Raw genomic sequence first — 15526 nt, 5'->3', positions numbered from 1 at the left:
TAGCTGTAGCCTGGATCCAATTTCACACTGTTCATTTACAGACTATCGGTTCTCATTTTGCTTATAAGGACTGTTCATTCAGTGTTGAAGTACGCAAGAGAAAATGGCATGATCAAATACCAGAACAGTATTAGTGGAGAACTTGTGAAAGGCTTGTGTAAATTTGGGATTCACAGATGCGATCCGCTGGATACTGACCTTGTTAAACAGAATGGGCACTTGACACACAAGACCACCCCACACTGAATACAGTTTCTTCATCAGTAATAATGAAAGTGAGTGTTTTAACTCCAGCTTACATTAATTAAGTTACGATTGGCCACTGACTCTGTTGTTAATGCAGTCGCTGGCATCATGTTGCCTTACATAAGATCTAATAAGTGGTATACATAAGGTATTTTAAATTTTGGAAAAAGGGAGCAGTAGAGCTAATGCATGAATCAGAAACTTTCTGGCCTGTGACTCAACCATAGCAGCACTTTCCAGCAGCTCATGTACATGTTCATGTATTGAGTTCAGTGTTGGAGCTGTTCAATTTAGAGCTCAGTTGAACTATTTTACATGCTGATGGGATGTTATGTATAAATATTTAAAAATCTATAATGTCTTTTAATTTTATAAAAGTGAGTTTGTAACATATATAAAATCTTAATCTGCAAAGTAACTAGCACCTAAAATAAACTTAGTGCAGTACAATATTTCTGTGTGAAGTAGCATAAAAAGGAAGTAATCAAGTTAAGTACTTAGTAAGTAAATGTGTAAATGCACTTAGTTACTTTCCACCACAGAGAGTCAGATCAACCCAGTGTAAAGACAGTGCTTTTCTTGTTGTTTTTATTTGGCTAAAGTCCATGAGCCAGGCCAGTGAACCTGCTGTAAGACTGTATTTAGAAGTTAAAGCTGTTTAAGCAGTGTTCCTCAATGAAAGTAAAGTGCTGCTCAGCTCATTATCCAATGGAAAGGACCTGATCTGTCCTCAGTGTGTCCTCATTCTCATTGAAACAGCAATGCAATGAAAAAAATATCAGAATACTCACACACTTACCTCCTTTGCATCCAATTTATTATATATATAGCTTTTGGTATCAAAGATCTCTGTCATTGCTTGAGATGTGCCAGATACACGCATATAGTCTCCCACAGGGATGAGGGTTTCATCAGTTAACAATCAATACACCTGAGGAGATTGAAGACACATTTTAGATTAGAAACACAGAGCATTATGTGAAAACATGCTTTCAAATGAATATTCAAGTTAGTGTTCAACAGAAACTTGGATCAAAAACAGAACATCAGCTTTTCATCCAGACACATAACATAGAATTATTTTTTAAAAATAATAGATAATCTACTGTCAGAACAGGTTGTACAGCAGCCAAGGTATGAAGTCAAAAAAGTTTCCTTTGGCAAAGTTTTTTATCAACATCCCTTGAGGCAGATTGATACTATAACATTTGGTAAAAGAAATATTTGCACACAGCATGAATTTATACTCCATAAGTAATCCAGAGCTGAGTCTTATGGGGCTAAAGAGATTCTTCACATGCCTGTACATGCCAGATGCAGGTGGCAGGCCAGGGGGTGTTTACATGTGTTTAGCTGGTTTAAGTCTCCTTAGATGACTGTAATTAACACATTATGCTGGATAACAGTTTATCTCTGTTCTCCATATCTAGCTTTCCTATCCATCAGAAACTGGTGGAGTCTTGCTCTTTTTTTTTTCTTTTTTTTTAACATGCATCTTGAGTGTCAGTGGATCATAGCTGTATTAAAAGCTTTAATTGGTGTTTTTATTAGTGGACTTCGGCCTGCAGTGGACTCTTGTATTGCTCAGTATTTGAGTGATTGTGCTGTGCTGTAGCTTTGCCCTTGAATACAGCTGTGAGGATGTGCGTAATAAATTACCCTCTGTCATCTCTGCTCCACCTCATGTCCCTCAGTGCCTGCCGGGGATTGGCGTAGCCACCAGTAACGGCATCTCTGATTGGTGGACAATGATAGTGGTTTCTAAGAGGTTTGGTGGCTGACTCTTTGTCCTAAAACAGTCAGAGATTCAGAGGGAGGGGGCTGTGTATATGTGTGTGTATGTGTATGTGTGTGTGTGTCTGTGTGTGTGCGTGTGTGTGTGTGGTGGTGTGTAGTAGTAGCTGGACAGGCTTAAGTAGGGTTAGGAGGAGTTACTTTAAGGTTAAGCTTAGTGTGCAGAGCAGAAGGAGGCTATTTAAAGGACACCACCTCCATCTCATGAATGATTCAACAGCAGTTTGCCCCTCCCCCATCCCTCATCAAGATCAGCTGGAGGAAGTGGTAGCTCGGCCAATAGGATTACAGTACCGGATTGACTCTGTGTGTGTATTTGTGTGTGTGTGCGCAGCTGAGAGGGAGAGCAAGCCTGGACAAGCAGCAGCAGCTCTGCCTCTGTGTTTGTATGTGTGAGTGTGTGAATGTGTGTGAGTGTGTGTGTGAAGAAAATGTAGGGCAGTCGCTTGTTCTCCCTCCCTCTGCCATCTCTCTCGCTATCTTTTCCTGTCTGTCTTTGTTTCTGCGCTGTGCTGCCGTAGCTGCAGTCGCCACGGTGACGGCTACCTTGGCTCTGCTTCCGTATTTGCCGAGGCTTGGCTCTCTCTCTCTCTCTCTCAGTCTCTTTCTCTCTCCCTGTCTCAGCTCACATCGAGGATTTACAGAGGGGGCATGTAACCTCCCTGAGGAACCATTGTCTGCATGAGGGTGTGTGTGGGTGTATGTGTGTGTGATTGTGTGTGTGTGTGAAAGAGAGGTGAGGTGGCTTCAGGATCCAGACATGAACTCCTGTTGGAAAATGAAGATTCAGGTACAGATTCTTGTTCTTGACGGTGTTGCTGCTGTGTTGCTGTTGTTGTTGGTGGTGCTGTTAATGTCGACGTTGTTGTTGTTGTGAAATTTTTCTGAGCTGCAGCTTTCACTCACAGGTGTAAGCTCTACATCCTGTTAAAAAAAATAGCTTTACACAACATCTGCATGCATAGCCGATCATATGTAAGGCAATGACAGTAAAAGGAAAGGGGGGGCTCATCGTAGTTTCCATTCAGTGGTTGTTATAGTGAGGCCTTCTGTCTCCGTGGTGATGGCAGAGCGTTTCTGCTGCAGTAGCCCAGAGATGAAAGACTTGCCAGGAATGTGTGGTTTTGTCTGTTGGTGTGTGTGTGAGAGTGAATCTGAGAAAGGGGGGGGGGGGGGGGGGGGGGGCAAATGGAGAGAGAAATGAACAGAGAAAGTCAGAAATCATTTGTCTGTACATCCTGTCAGGCAGAATTGGCAGCATCAGAGTAATGTCTGGGGTTATGTGTGCGCTTATATGTCTGGGTACATTTGTTTTGTTCATCTTTTTTTATCTGCATTTGTTTTCATGTTATCTGTCAAGGACTGTGAACCCTGTATGTAGTTTTACATTCAGTGCATGTGCCCTGGCGTGACATTGCCGTGCACATTTGTTTGTGTGGTTCAGAGGAGCATCTGCCACCTCTTCAGTGTGAAAGGTTGACCCACTTTCTCCTGTGCCTCTGCCCTTTGTTCAGAATGAGTGGGGGTGGACAGAAATACTGTAAATGAACATGAACTTCAACTTCCCATAAACATTGTTATCTTGAATGTACTTCAGTATGCATAGTTATTTCCTTTTTAAATTAACCATTGTTTTTCATCTGTTCTGGATAGTTGCATGTCTCATTGTTTGGTTATAGACTAGTAAGCTACAAAAGACTGTAAAACGCCATATCTGGTCAGATTAAGTACACATGAACTCACTGACCCCACTGCTGTGCCATGTCAGGTTTTTTCTGTTTCCTCTTTGCTCTCTAATTGTACTTTTTGGTGTGAAAGTGCAAAAAGAGGCTGCTGGTCTTCTGTGGGGAGTGTGATTGTTTGCTAATAGATGCACACAGAAACTCCAGACAAACACACAGGGTCTCAGTGGCAGAGTGACCTGATATAAATAAATATATATATTTCTATATTTCCCCTCTCGGTCCACAGCTTAGCTTATCACATCATCGACTGATGCACCAAATCGCAGAGCTTTGTGTCAAATCTGCAGCTGGGGGTGGTGGAGGGAGGGAGGGAGGGGGAGATTAATGTAGTCACATGTCATGGCAGAGCTTAAAACCTGTTGGGGAGGGAGAAATGAGGAAGAAGAGGGAAGAGAGACAGAATGAGACAGCCTGGACAGGAGAGGGCATCTGTTGATGGCTGCACTCATAAGTTGGTTATTTTGCAACCTGTCAACAGAGCACTTCCGCTCACAGCACTGTCTTATCTCCCTCTGCTTCTTGTTTCCCTCTGTAAGGGCCTGTTGTTTAAACCTCTGACCATGGAGCTGAGAACTGAGCACTCATGCAGTTAGTATTCTGTGTGTTTTTATTTCTTTCCAAAGGGAGAGAAAGAGAGAGAGAGAGAGAGAGAGAGAGAGAGAGAGAGAGAGAGAGAGAGAGAGAGACTTGTTTCAAATGTTCCTTATACTTCAGAAAGAGTGTTCATATTCCCAGATGGTGCCAGAGCTAATGCTTCTCTAAGCGACTGCTAGGTTCGAAAAGCTATAAAGAAGCTATTTGGTGGGCTGAAGCGGCAAGCTGTTTTCGGAGTCTGCGAGTCCCTTCTTAACTGAAGTTTTTCCTGAAATTCTGTTTTATACGACGCCTTTAATACAAGTATTGGTCAGTATTTCACAAGTTTTTCTCTTTCCTAAGGCAAACTTTTGATTTCTGAAAAAAAATCTTTGTTTCTGTGATCCTGTGATTGAAGGATTATATCACAAGGGGACAGAGGGTTCACACACTAATAACACAGCTAATTAGGAGGCACTGCGCTGAACTAATTATCTGTAGCTTGACTTTTTCACACAAGTCATAAATAATGACTAATGTCGTGCAGAAGAGTACAACCCGAAGTGCAGCTAATGAGGAAATTTGGCTTTGCTGCACAGTTGCAAAAATATTTCACCGTATCTCTAGATCTCCCGCTCTCTTTACAGAGCAATCACCTAGTGCTTTTATTCTCTGTCATATTTCATTTTTCCTTTATCGTCCGTCCCCCAGGAGTGACCTCTGGTACTTTCTTTGTCAGATCTGCTTCTTGCTGTAGGTCTGATTGGTGTAGGATTAGACTCTGGCACTGCATCTATAATACTGCCCTACAGCCTTATTAGAGACACAGCCAGAATAGATCACCATCCACCTGATCTTACACTGACTATGGTCACTGTCTCTCCCCTACCATATCCTGTTTTGACATATTGATGTAATTATGCCTATGATGAAGAGATATGAGGGACAGACGGACAGCAAGAGGAGGAGGAGGAGGAAGATGAGGGGAAACCATATCCTGACAGACATGCTTGTTCACAGGCAGAGTCACGTAAAACCTTGTAGACGAGCACAGCCACAGAGTCTGTGGGTGTTTGCTGCTTTTCCTGCAGTCTCACTTTGCATCCTATCCCAGTTTGATGTGGTTTTATGACGTAAACAGACACACGCACACGCACACACACGCACACACACACACGCACACAAACACAGAAACATGCACTCAGATGCTGCAGGCTGACACTGTGGGGCTAAAGTTTTGCTGAGCCTATGCCTCTTGTTTAAAGGAAAAAATAAACCCGCAAATATGATGTACTGCCATGTCACACAAATTTTCAACTGCTATGTAGGAAACTTGAATCTCAAATAGATGGTTTACTGCAGTTTTTTTTTTTTGGCCTCTTTTTTTTTTTGAGTGCATGACCTTACTGTATCGCATACTGTCTATCTTTTTTTTTTTCCCCCTCAAGCACAGTTATCCCAGGTCTGACTAGACGTCTGTGGTCAGCCAAGCTCTCCACTGATTGTTCTTACTGTGCATAGTTGAGATTTCTCATCTGTTTCTGTTCTCCTGCCCAGCTGCCCACTCCGAGTCAGTCCGCATTTCCTCCTTAAGAGGCCACTGGATGCTGACAGGGGCAGGAAACCACATAAAGGCCAACTTCCTCTCCTGATGGGACTCTTTGTTGGGAGTGTTTGATACTGCTTTTGCTGCACGGATGTGTGACTGTGACCTCTGAGGAGAGGGGAGTCAGCCAATACAGTGTTTACTCGGATATCTTTCTGTGTTTCAAATATCACTGTGTGTGCATGTTTGTGCATACCAGCTGTATTTTTCAAGTTGAGTGTGTTTACAGCGGCCTGCTTGACATTGCTGGCACTTGATTTGTTTGAGGCTATGTAGAGGAATCTCAGTTATCTATATCTGGGAAGCAAATCTTGTCTCAGCTTGTCTGTAGCAACTTGTGCATTTGAAAAAAAATAAAACACAAGACAAACCCCCCCCCAAAAAAAACAACAACAGTAGGCTCATTTTTAGATCTGTACTTGGCAGGAGGATCAGCCTTAAGCATATCATGGCATACTTATGCTATTTATTTCAGGAAAATCCATTCAGATACAAACGCTGTCCTGTGTGCATGTCTTACCTGGAGATTCACAAGCTTTACTCCTTCACCTGTGGGTTTAATGTCTGTTTATCTTTAGCTTTATGTTTTGGAAAGGGGGGGCTTTATGTTCTGAAAACAAAGTGGTTATGGTTGTGGGCACCATAGTGTACGTATTGGTTTAGGCAAATAGCGCATCCATGATTCAGCTCCTGGTCAGGGGAACATTGCATGTCATACCCTCTCTCTCACTCTCTCTCCCTCTCTCTCACTCTCTCTCTCTCTCTCTCTCTCTCTCTCTCTCTCTCTCTCTCTCTCTCTCTCTCTCTCATTTTAATTTCCATTTTTATCATAGTGCTCAAGTAACATGTGACATTGAAGTCTTGCATTAAAGGTGCATCAATGTGTGTGCCGTGTGCATCCATGCATATGCTTTACTGGCACCAGGTGACATAAAATGCTGCAAGCAGTCTGAAAGTGAGATCTGACGTGCAATGTGAAGCCGTTTAACGGTTTTGTGCCAGGTGAGAGCTGACACCGTGTTGACTCTGCCTTTATCTGCTTCACAGTTTCAGAGACCACACATCCTTCATCAGGGGATTTTCCAAAAAGTTCGTTAGGTTTATCAGTTTCCAACAAATGATCGTAGAAAAGCAACTTTCCAGTTCTCCCCCCATACAAATTACCTAAAGGCTCTGAACACCTGCACAGGGGGTTTCATTTGTCCTGTGGGTGATTAGACCTCTGCCCAGGTTGAAGGCGTGCAGAGCTAATGCTGAGCATTACATGAGCTCTCCAGAATCCATGCACGAATAAGCATAACAAAGGTGGGATTGGTCCCACCCTGGCAGGTGCAACAAAGCTAAAAGGAGAGTGAGGAGATGGTGTGCACATTCCTCCCACATTCTCCTGAGAAGAGCCCTAATCATCCAAAATAAGTCACGTGTGTGGGTGTGCAGAGGCTTTAACAACACTATGATGTTTGGAGCCCTTCATTCTTCCATATGCTCTCAATGTTGTGTATATTTTTTTCTTTTCATTTTCAGATTTTAGTGTTTTTATGTGTTTTTACACCTTGAACTCCCACTCACCCTCTTAGGGGTGTTTTGCTTGTTTAAAACAATGGACAGTTTTTGATAATAAAACCCTTAAGATGATGACAAGAAGAATGACAAGATTAATTCTTTTAAGAACGTATTAAACTCTTGGACTGCCGCTCTGATCTGAATGTAGAAAGTACCTTAAGGTTTCAGTTGCGTTCTGAACAGATTAGACTCTGCCCTGCATTGTCCCATGATAATTTTTATAACAGGAGATAAAGATAAGAGTAAAATCTATCAGTACATACAGATGATACAAGTATATAATCATTCAATTGTTTTTATACTACTAGAAGTCCATGAATGCTGTGCTTGCATTCAGAGGGTCGAGCAGTGGGTGGTAATACTCTAGCATACTGTGCTTAAGGAAGGGATGAATACAACAACCAGCCATTGTGTTTGTTTAAGCTCTAAAGGACGGAGATGTATGGAAGCAGCTGGACATTGGACAGCAATGATTAGGAAATTAAACCTCTTCTCATGGTTGGAAGAGTTCAGCAGCTTGCAGAGGTCACTTTAATGTAATGAATTTACAGGGAAAGAACAAGAGAGGAAAGGAGAGATGTGAAAAGTCATTTCCAATAACCCCCTCTCGCGCACACACAAGCACACAAACCTCTGTCCATTCATTTCACTAATTTAATTCCTTCGACAGTCACCTCATTACCACTGTCTGATAGCTATCATTCATTTGGCTTCTCCGTCTCTTGCTTTATGGGTCTTCCTCTGTCTTTTTCCTACAATCTCCTGGTTGCTCCCTCCTTGTCTTGTTATGATGTCAGCAATTTGTAGCAGGAGAAGATGAAGTATATTATTTAGCCCTTTTTCAACAGAGGAACTACAGCATAAACAAGTCGTGTTTGGGACTCATAGCAAACTCACAGCTTCTTATTGTTAGGAAAAAAATCTCTGAAATGGGCTATCCTATCTCCCTCAATATGTCTAAGTGCTCAGTAGAGGTGTATATTTTGCATTTACTGTACATAGGTGCCATTGTTGAACATAGTTTGTGTTGGCTCGAGGCCATTTTCTCAAGGTGTATGTTAAAATGGTCTTTATCACCCAGAATAAATTTTTCCTGGCCCTTCTCTTCCTTCCGGCATCATAACTGAAGTTGCTATCATATATCTCACCAATTGTCGGTCCAAGAGCTGTTTTCTTATTCTGTATGATTCCATTAACCTCTAGAAACAGGATGTTTGTTATTACTGCATCACTGATTGTGGAGCTGGGTGATTTAGTCTGAGTCAGAGGAGGCTGAAGGTGTTAATTATGTCATGACAGGGACTTGAAGAAGGTTCATGCTTTGTTTTTTCCAGGCTTGAAGCATCCTGTAGTGTTTCTTGTTTATATTTATGATGCAATTTTTAAGTGATTCCTCTTCCAGGCAACAGAAATGTTGGCTTCTTCATGTTGCTGGCATTCATGAGGTCTGATGGTCGATTTTTCCACTGATGGAAGCCATAATAGACCATAATGCACTGCAGCTAAATAAGTTATTGTCACTGAGGAGCACTAGTGTTGTTTATACACAGCTGGAAAAAACAAACTCTTGTGCGGTTACTGTTTGTACGAGTTTCACTATCACTGTCACTGAAGAGCAGATGCAGCAGGTCCAGGCAAGTTCTCTGAAGGATTCTCTGTAAGAGAACATAAGTCAAGATAAGTTAGGATTTTTGGAAAATAGAAAAATTTCACATTTCCAGAGTAAGCAAAAAACATCTTAGTATACATGCATATATAATTCCTAAGAGACCAATAATACAAATAAGAATTCTTAAAAGCTAGATTCATTTTTGGCCAGGTCCCAGACCTTTCTGTGTACTTTGAAAACTGTCTCAATTTCTCATGACAAATAAAATAGACGAGGCAAACGGTTACAAGCTTGACAAGCGGCTCTCATTTGTGACCCTGACCTATCCTGTGAAATCCCATTTCATGTCTGTGCTGGGACAGAGACTGTTGTTGATATGGGCAAGTGCAGATGGAAGCAGCCTCTCTGACGGAAAGTCTCAGGTTTGTATTTTGAGAAGCTGTTGACTTTAAACACAAACTTAACATCATGCTCTTCCTCTGGCATGACGCTGGTGTGAAATGGTGCAGAAACCAGCAGGAAGCATCTGGTAACAAGATTCACTTCACTAATGTAGAATTTGTAAACAAAATAAGGGGCATTTACCTTCAGCTGGTTTATGTATTTTTCTGACTTTATTCAGACTTTATTTTTTGTCCCTGGTGTATTTTTCATGAAATCACAGTTTCTAAGAGCCTTAGGTGACATTTTCAAATGTCTTTTTTTTTCTTTCTCTGACCCACAGTCCAAAACCAACAGTTATTTAATTTACAGCAATATTAAACAGAGAAAAGCAACAGATCTTTCCATATAAGAAGCTGGAACCAAAAATATTTTGTTAATTTATAATCAGTTAATTGATTATAAATGAAATGTTGCCAGTTGATTATCTCAGTTGATTAAAATTGACTGAAATGTTTCAGCTGTGGCCTGTACGTCCTCTCATAGAGTCTGCTGTCCAATCTGTGACATCTTCATCAAAGATGGCACAGATGATGGATTCAACTGAAATATTGAAAAGGCTGCGTTGAGGATGGAAACTTTCAGAAGAATATACACATTTCAAAGAGGCAGGGTTAAATTCACAAAGGTTTTATCTTTTGCATAAAAGCGAGCTGAGTCCTCCTCCCCGTGGGCCAAGAACAGAGCTCAGAAGGACGCAGCGATCCTTCCGAATACGACCTCTTCCCCTATGTCATACTCTCTTAAGCTTCTTCTTCTTTTTTTTTTTTTTTCTTTTTTTTTTTTTACAAGCTCGAGTCTTCAGAGTCCAGTCTGAAAGTTGTGTTATCAAAGGCTGGCGCTGCTAACAGACCCTCTGAAGAGGAGGAGGAAGACAGACACAGCAGACTGTGAAACCTGAGCCCTTCTTTATCAGAATTATGCATGAGCCCAGAGAATAAGGCCCTCAATAGTCTACAGTGATGGTGGCAGTGAAGGTGACTCCCAGACCTTGTACTGTAGGACAGTTTAGGAGAGAGGATTTTTAGAGAAATTGGGTTACGGAGAAAGAGAGGACATGGGTATGGAAATGATGTTTGATCTATTTCCCTTTTCATCTTGTCATCTGTCATGAGCCTTTCTGCTTGAATCACTGCTGCCTGTAAAAGTCATCGGCCCATTTGCGGCCTTGTTATTTACCAGAAACCCTCAGTGTGGGCATATCCGCTTGTTACTCCATTTTTGGCCAAGAAGGAAGGATTAAGGGCAAGGATCATCAGTTTGTTCTTTTCTTTTGCTGCGCCTGTTATCTCTGGCTGTCATCTCCTGTAGAAACTGACTTTTCATCCTCTCTGACATCGCAGCTGACATTTTAGTTAATCTAAGTGGCAGGAAATTGCAGATAGATATTTATTCCGAATTTTGTTTTTCTCTGATAAAATGTCAGCACTTCTGATCATCAGAAAATGGAAACTATTGCAATTGCTCTGTGACCTGTCGACTGTTGGAGAATCAGAGGTGACACGTAAGAGATGTCTGATATGTGTTTATTACGCTCTCTGCACTGACCACAAATTCATGGCCCTTCGCTCCCAATGAAACCAAGAGGGTGTAACAGAAGTTTGACGGACAAGAATTTGTGCATGTTTGAATGCAAATGCAGGCGTGTTTGCCTTATAATGCCACTAAAAACTATCTTTATAAAGTTGGTTCTTAGGAACCGTATCCAACCATATCATCTTATCAGCAGGGCTGGGACCACAGTCCAGGTCGTGTATCTTGTGTTCTTATCTACTCATGCTTATAGTGAGATGTGAGGAAAATAAGGCTGAAGATGGAACGAAGTAGGGAGAAGCAGAGAATGATGGAGAGGCTTGGTATACATCGTAGTCCTCTGTCACCATGGCAACTAGTCACAGCTAGGACACAAGTGAAGTGCTGAAGTAATTACGAATTGGTGGCTTGTCGTGTAGTCTCTTTGTGGTATCATATGTGTGTGTGCGTGTTGTGGACTTTGCTTGTGTCTGGTGGCAAGGTTGATGTACTTCCTGGGATGGCACTTAAGCTGTTGCTGCTTCTTAAAAACATCAAGTTCTCAGGGTTGAGGCTTTTCTAATTTCCAGCTACAGAAATATCTCAACAGCTACTGGAGGGATTGTCAGAAAATTTTGGTGTAGATATTGACGTTCCCACTCAGGATGAATTGTAATCCCTTTGGTTTGCCATTAACTTTAACACAGTGCCATCATCAGGTCACAGTTTTAATTTGTCCAATACTGGTTTGGTTTTTGATACTAGTACAGCTAATGGCATCCCATCCCTTCAGCCCCAGCCAGTTTGTGTTTGGTTGAACTTGAATGGTGAACATGCTAAACATTATACCTGCTAAACATTAGAATGTTAACATTGTCATTGTGAGTGTGTTAGCACGCTGATGTTAGCATTTTTAAGTTTAAGTTTAAGTGTAAACTTAAACTTAAACTTAAACTAAACTTAAACTAAACTTAAACAAAGAACTGCTAGCAAACTGTTCTTGTTTCTAGAGACACGAAAGAATAAAGCAGGTCTCTGCACTGGATCTGAGAAATTTTTTAATTTACTTAAGAAAATGTACTTGAAACAAGTCGATGAATTTTATTTTTAAAAAAAACTGCTTGAAAAGTCCTTTCTCCTGTGCCAGATTTCTTTCACTTAAAAAAATAAAACTGAAATGACATGACAGCATAGGAGTACTGGTTTCTGCATCTCTGGAAATACAATAAAGCTGCAACGTGTGGTCTCTTGTGCACAGGAGGAGGTGGGGGTCAATAGATGCCCCAGCAGTGAATTTGTTCCCCGTAACCATTTAATCTGTCCATGCTTTCATGTATATACAGTCAAAACACTCCCCACAGAGCTGATTTCCCTTTGCAAAGATTTGTTTGTGTCCAAAGCACCACAGCCCTGTCAGACCCGGTGTGAACTCAGCATTATGTAACTATGATTGATTACTCATTAAGGAACCACATAAGGCTTTAATACCAGCACTGAATGCAGCAGAACACGCCAGTGACTGTTTGAGTTTCTGATGCAAGCCGAGAACACTAAGAGGGAATCGTGGATCATTAGAGCCTCAAAACAAAACTCGACTGTGCTGAGTGCTGGAAGTGTTGCCCTGTTTCAGTTCTTGGGTAATGATACAAACATTGTGACACCATTTGATTTGGAGTTTGGACGGATGAGTTATGTAATAAGCTTGTCCTCCTTTCGTCTAGCGCCAGAAGAACTTGATTTACCAACTTAAGATGCCAAACAGCTCAGACTGACTGGTCCCTGAGCTGCTGAGAAAACGTAGCTTTGCTGTGCTCATTACAGACTGACAGAGATGAACCATGAATTAGTCCTACCTATTCCTGCTATAGTTTATTCCAAGATTTCTTCATTTGTATCGAAATATTTATGACATAAAAAGTTTTGAATTTTTATTTACATCTGCTTGCCAAGCTACTAGGGATGGAAGTGTCAGTTGTTGTCAGTTTGGATTGATGTGAAATTTGGTGCAGACATTCATGGTACCCAGAGGATGAACCCTACTGACTCTGTTGAAAGATCCAAGTGATGGATTCTGCACATGGCTGTAGACTCTTTGTCCTGTTACCACTTACTGTAAATGTCTGCTCTCTCTCAGTTGGTCAAATGTGAATTATGTGTTTATGTCAAACAGCTAGTCATTGTACAGCACCATTCATTACAAATAAAATGTGATTCAGACAGTAATTGAATAGACATATGCCTGCTCTTGGTGTGCAGGATGCATGTGCCTATTTACAGCATTTCTCTCCTGTGTCTGAATGTGTTCATATTTTCATTCACTACAGCTGTCTTTTGTTTCCTCTTTTACAGAATGAAAAGCCTCTGGGTCATTCTGCAAGCAGGTCCAGCAATATATCAAAGGTGAGCAAAGCACACACAAATGGAAAAAAATTTGAATGAAAGATAAATGGCATACACAGAGAGAGAGAGAGAGAGAACAGAGAGAATAAAGGCAGGAAGGTGTCAGTGTCGTAGGTGAGCTGTGGAGGGAGGCTGAGATTGACAGAACAGATAGGCATGCAGTGGAGTGAGAGCAGCTGATAGATAACCTGCCCCTCTCGCATCACATCGTCCCAATCAGAACTCCCCCTCTCATCGACCTCCAGAGAACTGACTTGTCTTTACAGCTCAGCTCCTCAGCTTAGTTCTGGCTCACTGTCAGACAGACCGTACAAAGCACTGCTCTCTGTGACTCCTGTCTTTCTCCATTTTCTCCCTCCTTTCCTCCCTGTCCTCTCCTTCACTCCCTCAGGCAGAGCTACAGCCTGCATTGACTCAGGCTTCAGGGTTTCAATCCTTGTTCTCCTGAGCCTCTTAGAGGATAAACCCTTTACTTGCTAATAGATGTCAGGGTCACTTCATCACCAAGGGGCCGTTCCAACAATAACGTTGGATCCACGAGCCAGACGCTCTTTAAACGTGAGCAAGATGGGAATTACTGCACCTGAGTGACAAATAGACCAACACTCATTTTCAGGGTTACATTTATGGTTGAACATAAACACTGTTTAAGACACTGTGCCAGGCCCAGACTGGAAAGGTGTATACTGCATGGTTTAGTAAAACAAACACTGACCACTTTTAAAAACAAACTGATTGATCAATCATTGATCGGCATTGATTTACAGAATTGAATTCACATTTCACATTGTTATTTAAACTAAAACTAAAAATAATGGCTTTCATATGTTGACTATAAACATTATTATCCTCAGGATGTTTGAATTTTTTTGCACCTGATCATGGCCTGAGATATTTCATATATTGTACTGATTATTTAATATGATATTTAATATAGAAAATCTGTACTTTATAGTTTTAGACATGTTAACGGTTGCTCATCAGTTAAATTTGAAAGATCCAAACAGCACAATAACCCATGTGTCCTCACCACTCATTTGATAATGAAACCAAAAGTGAGCATACCCAAAAGGTCCAATACAGTCCTCCACGTCATTGTAAAAGTATTTTGTGAGCACAACAGTGCTGTGAGTACAAAGTCTGTAAAAACTGAACTAGAAAGTACAGCAGCAAAATGTTTTACAACAGTCAGGCTGAGCAATAACTTTAAAGTACACTTACCAAAAAGTGTGCTCATGTGGCTGTCCACATGTGTGGTAAATTTATTTCTGACAGTCATCACCTCAAGGTCAATGGCCATTGGTTGCTGTGCCAGCATCCGGTTAACTCAGTTTAGCTTTATGCCTAACTAATTTAACCAGCTGCCAGTGGTTGCTTCATATTTACCATACAGAGAGAGTGGTATTGATCTTCTCAACTAACTTTCTGCAAGTCTAGTATCTGAGGAGAGAGCAGGGTATTTTGGTGTGATAGTTTGATGGGGCTTAAAATAGCTGAAACAGATCAATTAAAATCAATCTTACACATTGGCTCAGGACATCTGCAGTAGAAGGGGAAATTCAATCTAGCTTGAACAGTAAGGCAGAATATATAAATATGTGAGTCATGTCTGAATTTATATTTGCTTTCTACACACAAATAGACACACAGCAGATGGCAAAGAGACCTAATTTCTAGGTATCTGATCTGTAAATCAAGGGGTGGATATTCCTTAGTTAGCGGTTTTCTGGTCACCATTCATTGTCATTGAATGTCCTCCGCCATTCCTCTGACAAATGAGTGTGTAATGGAGTGATAGACATAAAGTATGAACAAGGCTCTTAAGTTTGACAGTTTTAATTAATAATCAGCAGTGTGCCTGCCAGCTGGTGTTTCCTGCACCTTCCTAAAGGGAAATGCCTGTGAGTGGCAGGTTTTAAATCTGTATTAATTGTTCTCTTGACGGACAAGTCTGCTGGGAGTCTCAGTGGTTAAAGAGAGGTTTGAATCACTGGACCAGTTTGGACTGAGTGAGAAAATAGTACAAAAAGTCCTCTG

The 15526-nt window shown here is 41.3% G+C and overlaps 1 protein-coding gene across 6 annotated transcripts in view; it reads left to right on the top strand.

The window, feature by feature from the left end:
• march8 (membrane-associated ring finger (C3HC4) 8) overlaps positions 1 to 15526 on the top strand; it is a 78451-nt gene that overhangs the window by 38410 nt on the left and 24515 nt on the right. For 5 of the 6 annotated variants that reach the window (XM_041050473.1, XM_041050469.1, XM_041050470.1 and 2 more), the window contains exon 3: positions 13439 to 13489. In XM_041050473.1, the coding sequence (XP_040906407.1) occupies positions 13439 to 13489 (51 nt within the window). Of the gene's footprint in view, positions 1 to 2440; positions 2831 to 13438; positions 13490 to 15526 lie in introns of those variants that run through there. The other variant, XM_041050472.1, reaches the window with a different exon arrangement.

This window comes from Toxotes jaculatrix, chromosome 11 (assembly GCF_017976425.1).
Source record: "Toxotes jaculatrix isolate fToxJac2 chromosome 11, fToxJac2.pri, whole genome shotgun sequence".
NCBI lineage: Eukaryota > Metazoa > Chordata > Actinopteri > Toxotidae > Toxotes > Toxotes jaculatrix.
Note: the sequence above shows the minus strand (reverse complement) of the source record. Positions and strands in the feature narration are given on the sequence as shown.